The 15,270-nt window shown below is 44.2% G+C and overlaps 1 protein-coding gene across 1 annotated transcript; it reads right to left on the bottom strand.

The window, feature by feature from the left end:
• Positions 1 to 14,135: 14,135 nt before the first annotated feature.
• On the bottom strand, positions 14,136 to 14,819 carry LOC139555877 (putative per-hexamer repeat protein 5). Its single transcript, XM_071369243.1, has 2 exons — positions 14,588 to 14,819; positions 14,136 to 14,413 (listed from the first exon to the last, which is right to left on the bottom strand). Exons 1-2 carry the CDS (start codon positions 14,817 to 14,819, stop codon positions 14,136 to 14,138), a joined length of 510 nt encoding a protein of 169 aa, XP_071225344.1.
• Between the last annotated feature and the right edge of the window lie 451 nt (positions 14,820 to 15,270).

The following is a 15,270-nucleotide window of genomic DNA, read 5'->3' as shown; positions in this document are numbered from 1 at the left end:
GCGCAGTGTGACATGGTAACTTGAAGTAGAAATGGAGTTGAATAATTTGGTATACTGTTTAGCTTGAGCATATCTAAGCGAAATATATCCTTTGTCATGGTGGTATGAGTGGATGGATGCGTTCTCTAGACTAGTATGTGTATACCATCTATTGGTTCATTAGGCGATCTGGAGTGCAGGCAATTGTTTTAAAAACATTATGAAATGTGATAGTGTGTTATCCCCTATCTCCAGGGATGAGAATGATGTAGCTATGACACGTTCCTACACGTTTTCCTGATTTTCACAGACTGACCACTTAAATCATAATGAATTGTTTTATTTTACACACTGACAGGACATAGGCTTTCGCTAAATTGACAGGAGTTTCATCGAAATTGACAGGAGTTTCATGATTTTTATTTCTGCGGGTGAATTGCACCTTTAAGTAATGTCACAGGGCGCAGATTGTCTATATATCCTTGCGTTTCCTTACGTTGATGACTTTTTAACCACGTTGATTCATCGCCATAACATAGATTTTTTTCTTCTTCTGTGCAACATGGAAACAACATTGATTAAACATTTTTTCCCCCCAGTGTCTATTCTCTATACATTATTTCAAAGCATCAAATAACAGTTATTTAATATCTTCACCGAAGAATTTATAGACATTTGAAGTTCATCTTACCCTGGTGCTTTCCCTAACGATATTCTCTTAGCAGGTGTCAAGTTCTTTCATACTATTTCAGTGTCACAGTTCTCTTTCAATGCTAAGTGGATTTCTCTCCTGTCTCCTTTTTTTTTTATAAACCTCTAATGTAAGAACGCTTCTTTTCCCCTTCCTCTATCCATCTAGCGTGAAACCTACATTTAAGTTTTTCCTGTATTCAGATTGTAGCCTACTGAACACAGACTTTCCTGTTGAGACACAGAGGAGGAATCCGCTTTCCTCTTCTGACAGGCTGAAATTATGATTAGTATTCTTGAGTCCTCCTGCAGCAAATATGCATTTCACGCTTGCATGCACACAGAGTGGCAGCTGTGAAGGACCCTCCAGTGACCAAGCGCTGTAGCCAGTCACATAGTCTCTTCAGATGTGTCCTAAATTTGCTCATGCTTTGAAACGCAACTTGAGCTTATGAGCCTTGGGGAACACCAGTCAAAAGAAATAGCTAACGGGATCATGTGTCACAGACTGTTTTGTATGGTTAGCAGTTAGCGCTACAGCAAGTACTGGTAACTCATCATCAGACTTTGACCTCCAGTGCCAAAATACAAATATCTGTCTGTTCCTCCTTTGCTAGATTAGAGAGTGTGTGGTCATATAATTATTTTTCTACCACACAAGTGTGATTTGACACATTCGGCCTGTCTGTACCCTTCCTCAGCCCCATAACAACCCTGCTTCTGTCTTATTACTGTACACACACACACACACACACACACACACACACACACACACACAGAGGGCATAGCTAGGGGATTGTGCCACTAGTTTGGGATTGTGTGTTTGTGTGGTATAGTTTATGCAAGCATGCATGCATCTTATTTAGCTACCTCTTTTGATATTTGGGCTCATCTGCATGGTTCCTAGCTGCAATATTTATTCTTCATGCATGCTACACTCTCTTTCTTGTCTTTCTTCCCTTTGTAGCAGCACTATATGTCCAAACCATGCCAAGCCAAGCTATACTGGCTGGCCTGGTTACGCAGCCACCATAGTTGCTGGAACTGTGTTGGAAAGGACATTGTCAACAGCCAAATTATAATGCCACAGTATTTTTTGATGGTATGACGGTACTTGGCGGTTTCTGAAAAATGTAAGTTGTAAATACGTTTTATGCAGTGATGTAATGGTAGAAGAAGTGTGTAAACTATAAACTCCAGTGGGTGTCACGCCCTGACCTGAGATATCCCTGTTTTCTTTATATTTTGGTTAGGTCAGGGTGTGACTAGGGTGGATACGCTATTTTTTGTATTGTCTAGGGGTTTTGTATTGTCTAGGGTTTTTGTATGTCTAGAGTTTTGTAGGTCTAGGTGATTTGTATGTCTATGGTGGCCTGATATGGTTCCCAATCAGAGGCAGCTGTTGGTCGTTGTCTCTGATTGGGGATCATATTTAGGTAGCCATTTCCCTTTGGTGTTTGTGGGTTCTTATTCTATGTTTAGTTGCCTGTCTGCACTATTTTATATAGCTTCCTGTTTCGTTCGTTTTGTTGTTTTGTTAGTTTGTTCAGTGTTCTTTCTTTAATAAAGAAAAATGTACGCATACCACTCTGCGCCTTGGTCCGATTCGTATGACGAACGTGACAGTGGGCGATCAAGATAAGTCAAACAACAGATTTAAACGAAAACGAAAAGTGTATTTTTTGCATTTTAATGTAGTCGTATAGGGAAGGCCTAATGTAATTTTATGTATTTCAAATATGAAACGAGTTACACATCAGGTCAGCCCTCCCAAAATACTTCATTTACACTGGACATTTGAAAAAGTCAAGAGAAATAGAATGGGGAGATGTTCTGATCTTCATCTAAGTCACAACAATAGACACACATAGTGTGCTTGTGAACCCTTAGGCTAATGGTGTTCATTGGAGAACACCACGGAAGAAGCCACTGCTGTCCCCAAAAAAAGTCTGAAGTTTGCAAAAGTGCACCTGGATGTTCCACAGCGCTACTGGCAAAATATTCTGTGGACAGATGGAACTAAAGTTGTGTTGTTTGGAAGGAACACACAACACTATGTGTGGAGAAAAAAAGGCACAGCACACCAACATCAAAACCTCATCCCAACTGTAAAGTATGGTGGAGGGAGGATCATGGTTTGGGGCTGCTTTGCTGCCTCAGGGCCTGGACAGCTTGGAGTGGCCCAGTCAGAGTCCTGACCTCAAACCGATTGAGATGCTGTGGCATGACATCAATAGAGCAGTCCACACCAGACCTCCCAAGAATATTGCTGAACTGAAACAGTTTTGTAAAGAGGAATGGTCCAAAACTCCTCCTGGCAATTGTGCAGGTCTGATCCACAACTACAGAAAATGTTTGGTTTAGGTTAATTCTGCCATAGAAGGGTCAACCAATTACTAAATCCAAGGGTTCACATACACAATGTGTTCAATAAAGACATGAAAACGTATTGTTTGTGTTATTAGTTTAAGCAGACTGTGCTTGTCTATTGTTGTGACCTAGATGCAGATCAGATCAAATGTTATGACCAATTTATGCAGAAATCCAGGTATTTCCGAAGGGTTCACATAATTTTCTTGCCACTGTACGAGGTAGTTGTGGTGATTGATTGAGGTAATATGTACAGTGCATTCGGAAAGTATTCAGACCCCTTGACTTTTCCCATATTTTGTTATGTTACAGCCTTATTCTAAAATTGATTAAATTATTTTTTCCCCTCATCAATCTACACACAATACCCCATAATGACGAAGCAAAAACAGGTTTTTAGAAATGTAAGCAAATTTATTAAAGAAAACAACTGATATCACATCTACATAAGTATTCAGCCCTTTTACTCTGTTGAAGCACTTTTGGCAGTGAATACAGCCTTGAGTCTTCTTTGGTATGATGCTACAAGCTTGGCACACACATATTTGGGGAGTTTTTCCCATTCTTCTCTGCCGATCCTCTCAAGCTCTGTCAGGTTGGATGGGGAGCGTCGCTTCACAACTATTTTCAGGTCTCTCCACAGATGTTCGATCAGTTCAAGCCCGCTCTGGCTGGGCCACTCAAGGACATTCAGAGACTTGTCCCGAAGCCACTCCTGCGTTATTTTGGCTGTGTGCTTAGGGTTGTTGTCCTGTTGGAAGGTGAACCTTCGCCCCAGTCTGAGGTCCTGAGTGCTCTGGAGCAGGTTTTCCATTAAGGATCTCTCTCTCATCTTTCCCTCAATCCTGACTAGTCTCCCAGTACCTGCCGCCGCTGAAAAAACATCCCCACAGCATGATGCTGCCACCACCATGCTTCACTGTAGGGATGGTGCCAGGTTTCTTCCAGATGTGATGCTTGGCATTCAGGCCAAAGAGTTCAAACTTGGTTTCATCAGACCACAGAATCTTGTGTCTTATGGTCTGAGAGTCATTTAGGTGCCTTTTACTGGGGAGTGGCTTCCGTCTGGCCACTCTACCACAAAGGCTTGATTGGTGGAGTGCTGCAGAGATGGTTGTCCTTCTGGAAGGTTCTCCCAAGGTTCTCCCATCTCCACAGAGGACCACTCTCAGAGTGACCATCGCGTTCTTGGTCACCTCCCTGACCAAGGCCCTGCTCAGCTCTAGGAAGAGTCTTTGTGGTTCCAAACTTCTTCCATTTAAGAATGATGGAGGCCACTATGTTCTTGGGGACCTTCAATGCTGCAGAAATGTTTTGGTACCCTTCCCCAGATCTGTGCCTCAACACAATCCTGTCTCAGAGCTCTATGGACAATTCCTTCGACCTCATGGCTAGGTTTTAGCTCTGACATGCACTGTCAACTGTGGGACCTTATATAGACAGGTGTGTGCCTTTCCAAATCATGTCCAATCAATTGAATTTACCACAGGTGGACTCCAATCAAGTTGTAGAAACATCTAAAGGATGATCAATGATAACAGGATGCACCTGAGCTCAATTTCAAGTCTCATAGCAAAGGGCCTGAATACTTATGTACATTTCAGTTTACTTTTTTTTTATATTATCAAAAATGTCTAAAAACCTGTTTTCACTTCGTCATTATGTGATATGGTGCGTAGATTCATGAGAAAAAAAACATTAATACGTTTTAGAATAAGGCTGCAATGTAAGAAAATGTGGAAAAGTCGAGGGGTTTGAATGCTTTCTCAATGCACTTTACATGTAGATTTGGTTAGATGTCTGATTAAAGTACTATGCACATGTAGGTAGGGGGTGAAAAGCAGAAAGTCTGTGTAGGCGTTTAATAAATTAACTGTTCAGTCTTATGGCTTTGAGGTAGAAGCTGTTCAGGAGCCTTTTGGCTTAGCCCTCTACTACCGCTTGTCGTGTGGTAGCAGAGGGAACAGTCTGTGACTTGGGTGGCAGGAGTCGTTTAGTCCTTAGTTTAGTGATGAGCTTGGAGGGCACTATGGTGTTGAACTCTGAGCTGTAGTCAATGAACAGCAGTCTCACGGAGGTGTTCCTTTTGTCCATGTGGGAAAGGGAAGTGTGGAGTGCAATAGAGATTGTGCCATCTTTGGATCTGATGGGGTGGTATGCGAATTGGAGTGGGTCCAGGGTGTTCGGTGTTGATGTGAGTCATGACCAGCCTAGCAACATTTTTCATGGCTACAGATGTGAGTGCTAAGGGGCAATAGTCATTTAGACAGGTTACCTTAGCATTCTTGGGCACACGGACTATGGTGGTCTATTTGAATCATGTGGATATTACTGACTGGGTCAGGGAGAGGTTAAGAATCTCAGTGAAGACACTTGCTAGCTGGTCACCGCATGCTTAGTGTCCGGGTAATCCGTTTGGACCTGCGGCCTTGTGAATGTTAACCTGTTTAATAGTCTTATTCTCATCGGCTACGGAGAGTGTGATCACACAGTCGTCCGGAACAGCTGGTGCTCTCATGCATGGTTCAGTGTTGCTTGCCTCGAAGCCAGCATAGAAGGCATTTACCTTCTCTGGTAGGCTTGTGTCACTGGGCAGCTTGTGGCTGGGTTTCTCTTTGTAATCCGTGATAGTTTGCAAGCCCTGCCACATCCAACAAGTGTCAGAGCCGGTGTAGTAGGATTCGATCTTAGTCCTGTATTGAGGCTTTGCCTGTTTGATGGTTCGTCTGAGGGCATAGTGTGATTTTTCTTTTTAAAGCATCCGGAAAAAAGTGTTTTTTTGAAAGCACCACCTCTAGCCTTTAGCTCAGTGCGGATGTTGCCTGTAATTCTTGGCTTCTGGTTAGGATATGTATGTACGGCCACTGTGGGGACAACGTCGTTGATGCACTTATTAATGAAGCCAGTGACTGATGTGGTAAAGTCCTCAGTGGCATTGGATGAATCCCGGAACACATTCGAATCTCTGCTAGCAAAATAGTCCAGTAGCTTAGTGTCGGACCACTTCCGTATTGAGCGCATCACTAGTACTTCCTGTTTGAGTTTTTGTTTGTAAGCAGGAATTAAGAGGATGGAGTTATGGTCAGATTTGCCAAAGGGTGAGGGAGAGCTTTGTATGTGTCTCTGTGTGTAGAGTAGGTGTGATCTAGAGCTTTTTTTCACTTCTAGTTGCGCAGGAGACATCCTGGTAGAAATGAGGTCAAATTGATTTATTTCCCTGCATTTAATCCCCGGCCACTAGGAGCACCGCATCTGGTTGAGCATTGTCTTGTTTGCTTATGTCCTTATACAGCTTGTTGAGTGTGGTCTTAGTGCCAGCATCGGTTTGTGGTGGTACATAGACAGCTATGAGAAATATAGATGAAAACTATTGGTAAATAGTGTGGTCTACAGTTTATCATGAGGTATTCTAACTCAGGCGATCAGAACCTCGAGACTTCCTTAATATTAGAGATTGCGCACAACTGTTGTTGACAAGGAGGCACACCCCCCCCCCCTCAGATTACTTAGTGTGTATATATAAGCAACTATTTACCAGTTCTTTTACATTTACTCATTCTTCAAGAGTCAGGTTTTTTTTGTTTGGGGGATGTCTGTAGAAACGTCTGGAGACGTGGGACCTTAAAAATTGCAATAATAAGTGGGTAAATGCTAAGTGACCAAATAAAAAGTTGCGTAAACTGCGTTTACCCTCCACTACATCCCTTGTTTAATGAATAGTTGATGACTGTAGGATGGCAACAAATTAATTATAGTTTATGGTTTCAATGGTCTTTCTCCATTCTGATTGTTTAATAACGAACCAAACTAGGACAAAACTGACATTGAAGTAGTCCAATTTGTAGAACTTTTTATTTATTTAGCACTGTATCAAAATATCGTTATAGACAGTATTGTAAAAATCCATACCAGAATGTGGATCCATACCGGTACACTCTTAGATAAAAAGGCACTATTAATTCATAATTGATTGAACTCATATAGCACTTTTCACCCAAATGAGGCACTCAAAGCACTTTACATAGTAGGGGGAACTCACCTCATCCACCACTATTGTGTAGCACCCACCTGGGTGATGCACAGCAACCATTTGCTTGTGCCAGAACGCTCACCACACATCAGCTAAAGACGTCACCTTACGCAGGGCAATGTCCCCTTCATTGCCTTGGGGTATTGGGCTCTCCTTAGACCAGAGGGAAGAGTGCCCCCTACTGGCTCTCCAACACCACTTCCAGCAACATCTGTGGGACCGACCCTGCATAGCTTCAGAGGCAAGCCAGCAGTGGGATGCAGGGTGGTATGCAGTTGGCAATATAACCTAAAAGTGTTCTTTGGCTGTCCCCATAGGAAAACCCTTTGAAGAACCCTTGATGGTTCCAGGTAGAACCCGTTTTGGTTCCATGTAGGGGGTTCTACATGGAACATAAAAGGGTTCTACATGGAACCAAAACGGGTTATCCTATGGGGACAAAAGAACCTTTTTGGAATCCTTTTTTCTAAGAGTGTATACCTTAAAATACAATATATTGCCCAGCCCTAGCCGTAGACTTTAGTACAAAACACAGTCTATAGCCCTACCCTACCTAGTTCTCTGTATGACCTCCATGGTCTTGGTTGTGCTCTGTAGGGTGATCTGTGTATCTAATGAAGTGCCCCGCTGGCACTACATCAGCATACAGTCCTTTCATCCGTATATCTTTCATAGCGAGCGTGTTTCTTATCCTCTGGCAAGAAGAGGTGTCAAATAGAAGGCTATGTGCTCCGGAGGAGTAGAAAACAGCTCCCCCTCCTCTTCCTCCTCCCTACCTACCTCCCTCCTTCCAGCCTCGTGCTTCTCCTCGCGGCTCTTTCATCTGTGCTGCTCTATAAACAAACCTCTTTACCATTTCAAAGATTCCACCTGCGTGCTCTTTATCCAGTATACAGTCCTACAGCACTGCATCACATCACATCACACCATGCCATGGGGAGGGGCAGGCCTGTGTCACCCACTGGCTATGTGGCAAACCAGGTGGTGGTCATTTGGAAAAGGAGGAGGTAGGTGTAGGTATGTTTTTGGGGGATGTGAATATAGGTATGTCTATTTACTAAAGGTATTCAGTGTTCATGTTTGTTTGCCAATCTACAATATGTGAACAGTACAGTAGTTATGTGAGAACACTGTATGGTGTGTGGGTGTAAGTGTTGAATAAAGAGAGACAGTGTTGGAGAGAATCTCTGTCATTATGTCGTTATGTGTATTTTTGAATGGGTTTCTGTGAAGGAGAACGAGGGATAGAAGAGGCATTGTGGTCTGTAAAAATGTGTGTGTGTGCGAATGTACCGTGAGTGTGTGTAGATGTGCTGTCGGTGTGTGAGTGGGAGCGTGGAGGTGCGTTAAAAGGTTGGCTGGCAGAGCGAGAGAGAGAGAGAAGGACCTGTTCCAGTCTAGGACACGGCTTAGATCAGCATGTTGAGTTTTTGCCAGAAATTTTCTCCCTCTCCGTTAATAATTTCCTTACTAAAGCCATATCTTATCAAACCAATTCCTTTTGTTTGTCACAGCACGTGTTAAAGGGAAAGTTCAGTGTTTTATAACTCAATGTTAGATGGTTCCTCACCCTGAAAGCAGTCTATGAACCAGGTGAACCATGGATTGCAGTTTCTACTTTAACTTCCCCTTTATTAGCTTATGGAGACTTTTCTCCCAAATGTTCATTTATATTTCATTTTTAAGAATATAATATTTCTAAAAGTTATTTTTATTGTGGTTTTATATGAATTGAATGCCTTGCTCTTTAATCCTTCATACTTGCTTAACGTTGTTTTACGCGTTACATCTAGTTGTTAGGTAAATACTTGGGCACAATAAGCATTTTGTAAGCCATGACAATGTAGCAAATTGTATTTAATTTCGGGACTGAATTTAATGGAAGTGTGAGAGTGCGATAGAGACTAGAGAGAGAGAACGAGTGAGGGAGAGAGATTATAAAGTGGAGAGGGAGGTCAGAGGGGTATTAGAGGCATGGGGAGAGTGAGAGAGAGAGAGAAAGGAATGATAGGTGAGAGCGAGAAAGAAAGAGAGAGAGAGAAAATAATACATTTGTGAACAGAATTTTGTTAGCAGGTGAGTGAGTATGAGAGAGAGTTTGATATTATATGTCATATTTTTTAATGTTTACTTTGAGCCTTGTCAATAAAGTATATGAGAGAGAGAGGCAGTCATGTAGACGAACAGCTCCTGACTTGTTGTAACTTTCTGGTTGTTTAGAGTGAGATTACAAGATTAAATGAGCAAAAAATATATAGGTAATCAAATTGTTCAACTGAAGATCAACACAGGAGGAAAAGATTGACATGTGTGAGTTAAAAGACCAGTCTTAATCGTGCTAGCTAGCTAAATTCAAATTTGTCAGCTAGCTTACTGGCTAGCTTCAACTCTTTACTGGTGGTAACAATGGCAACATGGCCACTGAGGCAGCAGCAGAGACTGACAGACCCCTTTGAATCTCCATCAGAAATCAAATCAGAGAAGGTAAGAATACATTTTAAACACAGAATTCAGAGGGAGAACCCAAAAACGTTGTTTACTGACTGCTCAAACAACAGGAATGTTACGAACCTGTTATTTTATACAGACCACACTACTGCCTGGCATACAGCTGTAACCAGGCATTTCAGCTATACGACAAAGAAAGGCATCTGCAAGGGAAGACAAATACACATTTTTGACAGCGAAAAAGACCAGGAAAACATGTTTCTGACAGTAAATATGTACCAGACTGGCACTGTCATGGTCCAGGGCAGTGAGGCTGCACTCAGCTCTTTTGTGCAGGACTTCCCCACCCTAAGGAAGATAGCGGAAAACAAAAAGGACAAGGACAGCACCCCGACCTCACTCCAACAGCAGGAGCCCAGATCCACACAACAGGTCTATCCTCCCCCCTGCCTGCATACGACCACCAGAGCCAAGACCACACCACCATCAGCCTGCTGAGAAACAGGCTGGCTCTGTTAGAAGTATGGGTTACTGAGCTAAAGGAGCAGCCCCCCAGCTACACCACCTCCAGCCCAGACACAGAGCTTCTACAGGACTAGATCGACCAGTGCAGGACCCAGCTGAATAACTGTCCAGGAGCTGAGAGAGAGCCTTACCACAGCGCTCGAGGAGGTAAAGACCACCATGAGGAGAGAGCTAGTGCAGGTAAAGGAGGAGATGGCAAAGGAGTTGTCTGTCATCAAGAGGGTGCTGCAGCACAGAGAACAGACTGTAGAGACTCCTAGAGAGAAGCTTCAGCCCCCCTCCCCTCCACAGGGCCCAACAGCAGGACCAGCGCATCTACGCAGAGGCCCTCAGAGGACAGGAGTACTTTGTAGGATTGATCAAGATTAAACAGCTGCACATCACTCACACACACACACACACACACACACACACACACACACACACACAGCTATTGTACTAACAGTTTACTTGTTCAATGACTAGGAAGAAGGGAATAAGATAACAAATGTTTGCTGTTAACAACTTAGTCGTTACTGTATTTTTGACTGTGCTATTCTTTCTTTTTGCAACAGGAAATCGCTATCAGTTAGCATGTGTAACATTCAGGGCCTAAACTCATCAGCCTTTGGACGTCATCATTCTGCAGCAGACATGGTGTAAGGCAGACATTGTCACTCACTGTCCCACAGGCTACAGAGATGTTGGCCATCACCGAAACACAGCTCTGTCAATACAGGCAGAGACTCTGGAGGATTGATAATTTGGTACAAATCCGAAATACAAAATCTAATTGGTAAATATCAAAACTGGTTCAAACGGAAAAAATTACTTGTTCTGACAGAGAAAAAGATGTGTCCCTTTGCGCAATACATACCCCCCCCCCTCCCCCCTCAGAATCCCAGAGAAGATATTCCCCACCCTTGAGGAAGAGACATGCCATTTACAGGCCCAGGGAAATATGCTCATCTGTGGAAACACAAATGCGGGCACAGGAACACTACCTGATCTAACGAGCACACGAGGGGACAGCTTTATTACAGGCCATACTGTTTCTAACTGTCTTTATCTCCCCCATAGAAACAACAGTGACAGCACCGTCAACAAAAAACGAAAGGGATCTGTTGCAGCTCTGTTGAAGCCTGGGTCTGTACTTTGTCAGTGGTAGGTTACGGGGGACTCTTTGGGGAGAATTACCTATTGGTCACCTCTTGGCCACAGCACAGTAGACTATATGATTACAGACATTGACCCTTTCTCTCTCAGCTCATTCACTGTCAAGCCACTAACACCTGTCTGATCACAGCCAAATTACTTTATTCCCCAAAAGAACAGACATGGAAATTACCACACATTCACAGCCCAGTAAGCTGTACAACATCAGAAATTAATACAGATGGGCCCAAAACAGCACAGAAGAATAGCAGAAAGCAACCAGTAACCAAAACATCCAAACACTCTTAGATAACTTTCTCGATACAACCAGTGGCGATTTTAGCATGTAAATCTTTTTTTTAATAAATTGCTGAAAATGTGTCTCTCTGCCCTGAATGACGGGTCACCACTGGATACCACACCCACCACTCACAGTAAAGAATTAATCAATCTAGCAGTAAAAAACATCAACAATATATTCAGGCAAACTGGAAAAGAAGCTCAACTGAAATTGATAAAAAACGAAGCAAAAAAGAACACAGATGACAACTGGTTCAGTGCAGGTTGTATAATTATAAGGAAGTAAATTAGAACACTATCAAACCAAAAGCACAGAGACCCAAATAATGGTGAATTATTAAACATACACCCAGAATCAACAAAAGCACAGTACCACAGCAAGCAGCTGACATTAATTGAGGAGTCTATAAACACAAACAACTTCTGGCAAAATTGGAAAAACCTAAAAAATTGTGACATATGGACAACCCATTTTAAAACACTCTACAATGCCGTTCAAATTGATGCAAACACAGAACAATGCCAAATTCATGAGAAATGAACGAGGGAGATGGCTTCCTAAATGAGATGCTCTAATTCACTAGTGCAAAATTTATATTGCCTATATTGAAATTGTTCACTTGATCCTGAGTGTAGGTTATTTCCCTGACATCTGCAATCAAGGACTCATAACCCCAATCTTTAGGAACGGAGACAAATTTGACTGTAACAATTACAGGCATTTGTGTGAACAGTACCCTGGGGGAGGTTTTCTGTAGTATTATAAATGTAAGAGTTCTAAACTTCCTTAATAAGCACAATGTCTTGAGTAAAAGCCAACTTGGATTTATACCAAAACATTGCACGACCGATCATATTTATACCCTACACACCCTGCCTGATGTCCACCAAAATAAAACCAAAATGTACGCTTGCTTTGTCAACTTCCAAAAAGCATTTGATTCTATTTGGCATACAGGACTGTTCTACAAAGTTATTGAAAGTGGTGTAGGGGGTAAAACATATTACATAATTAAATCAATATATACTGGCAATATGTGCAGCATCAAACTTGGCAAGAAAATAACAGAATTTCTATCCAGGGGTGGGGCCTTCGCCAGGGTTGCAATCATAGCCCTGCAATCTTCAATATTTACATCAACGAATTGGCCACTATTCTAGAAAAACACACAGCCCCTCGTGTTAGTCTCCACAATTTAGAGGTTTAATACCGGCTTTTCGCAGATGACCTGTGCCTGTTGTCACCAACTGCACATGGCCCACAGCAGAGCGTAGACTTGCTAGAGCAGTACCGCCAGACCTGGGCCCTGTCAGTAAACTCCAAAAATACTCAAATAATTATTTTCCAGAGAAGATCCAGATCTCAGGGAATTAGACCAAAGTTCTCAAATGGTATAAAATATATAGAGTACTGCACACAATACTATTACTTAGGTTAAAAAATAAGCTTAACTGGACACCTTAAAGGGGCAGTGAATGAACTGAGATAGAAAGCACGCAGGGCATTCTACGCCATTAAAAACAAATTCAAATTGAAATACTGTACCTATTAAAATTTGGCTAAAATTAATGAATTGTGTCTTTGAACCAATTGTACTTTATGGCAGCGAGGTGTACAAAACAAGATTTCACCCAATCGTACAAACACCACATTGAAACCCTGTATGCAGAGTTCTGTAAGATTATCCTACATGTCCAGAGGAAAACTACAAACAATGCATGCAGGGCAGAATTAGGCCAATATCTATCACACCCTGAACATAGAGAGCCCTTGGTGTAGTAAGTCAGGGCGTGACTAGGGGGTGTTCTAGCTCAATATTTCTATGTTGGTGTTTTGTATGTTTCCCAGTTAGAGGCAGCTGGTAATCGTTGCCTCTAATTGGGGATCATATTTAGGTAGCCATTTTTCCCACCTGTGTTTGTGGGATATTGTTTTGGGTTTGTGCATGTGCACCACTACTTTCACGTTTCGTTATTGGTTTATTGTTTTTGTTTAAAGTTTCACCGTATTAAAGATGTGGAACTTCAATCATGCTGCGCCTTGGTCCGCTCATTACGACGATCGTGACAGAATATCCCACCAACAAAGGACCAAGCAGCGTGTGACGGAGGTAAAGGAGTTTTGGACCTGGGAAGAAATCATGGGAGGTTGTGAGACCCTTCCTTGGAAGGAGACACCAAGGAAGGTGAAAGGACAGCGACGACGCCGGGGACCACGGCCACAGAAACCCCAAGATTTTTTTTGGGGGGGGTGGCACATGGAGCTGGCGGCTGAGCAGCGGGAAGAGCCAGAGACCGTCAGGGAGGCGATGGAGAAGTTGGGAGAGAGAGAGATGAGAGAAATGTTATGTAGGTGTGTTCTGCACGACATCCGACCTGAAGAGCCTGTCAGCAGTCTGGTGAGTCCTGTGCCAGCTCCCCGCACTCGCCCTGAAGTGCGTGTCACTCGTCCGGTACCACCTGTGCCGGCTCCACGCACTAGGCCTCCAGTGCGTCTCCCCAGCCTGGTACGTCCGGTGCAAGCTCCCCGCACTCGCCCTGAAGTGCGTGTCACCAGTCCGGTACCACCTGTGCCGGCTCCACGCACTAAGACTCCAGCGACGGTTCACAGTCCAGAGCTTCCAGCGACGGTTCACAGTCCAGAGCTTCCAGCGACAATTCACAGTCCAGAGCTTCCAGCGGTGGTCAACGGTCCGGAGCTTCCAGGCAAGACGTCCAGTCCTGCTCCATGGCCGGAGTCTTCTTCTGCGCCGGTGTCCAGTCCAGCCCCGGCGTCCAGTCCAGCTCCAGGGCAGGAGCCTTCCTCTGCACCGATGCCCAGTCCAGGCACGGTGTCCAGTCCCGCTCCAGGGCAGGAGCCTTCCTCTGCGACGGTGCCCAGGCACGGTGTCCAGTCCAGCTCCAAGGCCGGAGCCTTCCTCTGCGCCGGTGCCCAGTCTAGGCACGGTGTCCAGTCCCGCTCCAGGGCAGGAGCCTTCCTCTGCGCCGGTGCCCAGTCCAGGCACGGCGTCCAGTCCCGCTCCAAGGCCGAAGCCTTCCTCTGCGCCGGTGCCCAGTCCAGGCACGTGTCCAGTCCAGCTCCATGGCAGGAGCCTTCCTCTGCACCGGTACCCAGTCCTGGCACGGCGTCCAGTCCCGCTCCAAGGCCGGAGCCTTCCTCTGCGCCGGTGCCCAGTCCAGGCACGGCGGCCAGCCCAGCTCCATGGCCGGAACTTTCCTCTGCGCCGATCCCCAGTCCAGGCACGGCGTTCAGCCCGGCGCCATCGTCGGATCCGGGGTCTGAGGGGGGGCTTCGACCCGCACTGGAGCCGCCACCGACACTAGTCTCCCCCCAACCCCCCATTTGGTTTCAGGTTTTGCGGCCGGAGTCCGCACCTTTGGGGGGGGAGGTGTGGGGGGGTACTGTCATGCCCTGACCATAGAGAGCCCTTGGTTCTCTATGGTGTAGTAGGTCAGGGCGTGACTAGGGGGTGTTCTAGCTCAATATTTCTATGTTGGTGTTTTGTATGGTTCCCAGTTAGAGGCAGCTGGTAATCGTTGCCTCTAATTGGGGATCATATTTAGGTAGCTATTTTTCCCACTTGTGTTTGTGGGATATTGTTTTGTGTTTGTGCATGTGCACCACTACTTTCACGTTTCGTTATTGGTTTATTGTTTTTGTTTAAAGTTTCACCGTAATAAAGATGTGGAACTTCAATAATGCTGCGCCTTGGTCCGCTCATTACGCCGATCGTGACAATATCCACTAATAATAAAAACAAAAAAATTAGCAATTAAGTTTAGGAAACATCTAA

This window comes from Salvelinus alpinus, chromosome 27 (genome assembly GCF_045679555.1).
Source record: "Salvelinus alpinus chromosome 27, SLU_Salpinus.1, whole genome shotgun sequence".
Lineage (NCBI taxonomy): Eukaryota > Metazoa > Chordata > Actinopteri > Salmoniformes > Salmonidae > Salvelinus > Salvelinus alpinus.
This window is presented reverse-complemented; position numbering and strand designations above follow the sequence as displayed.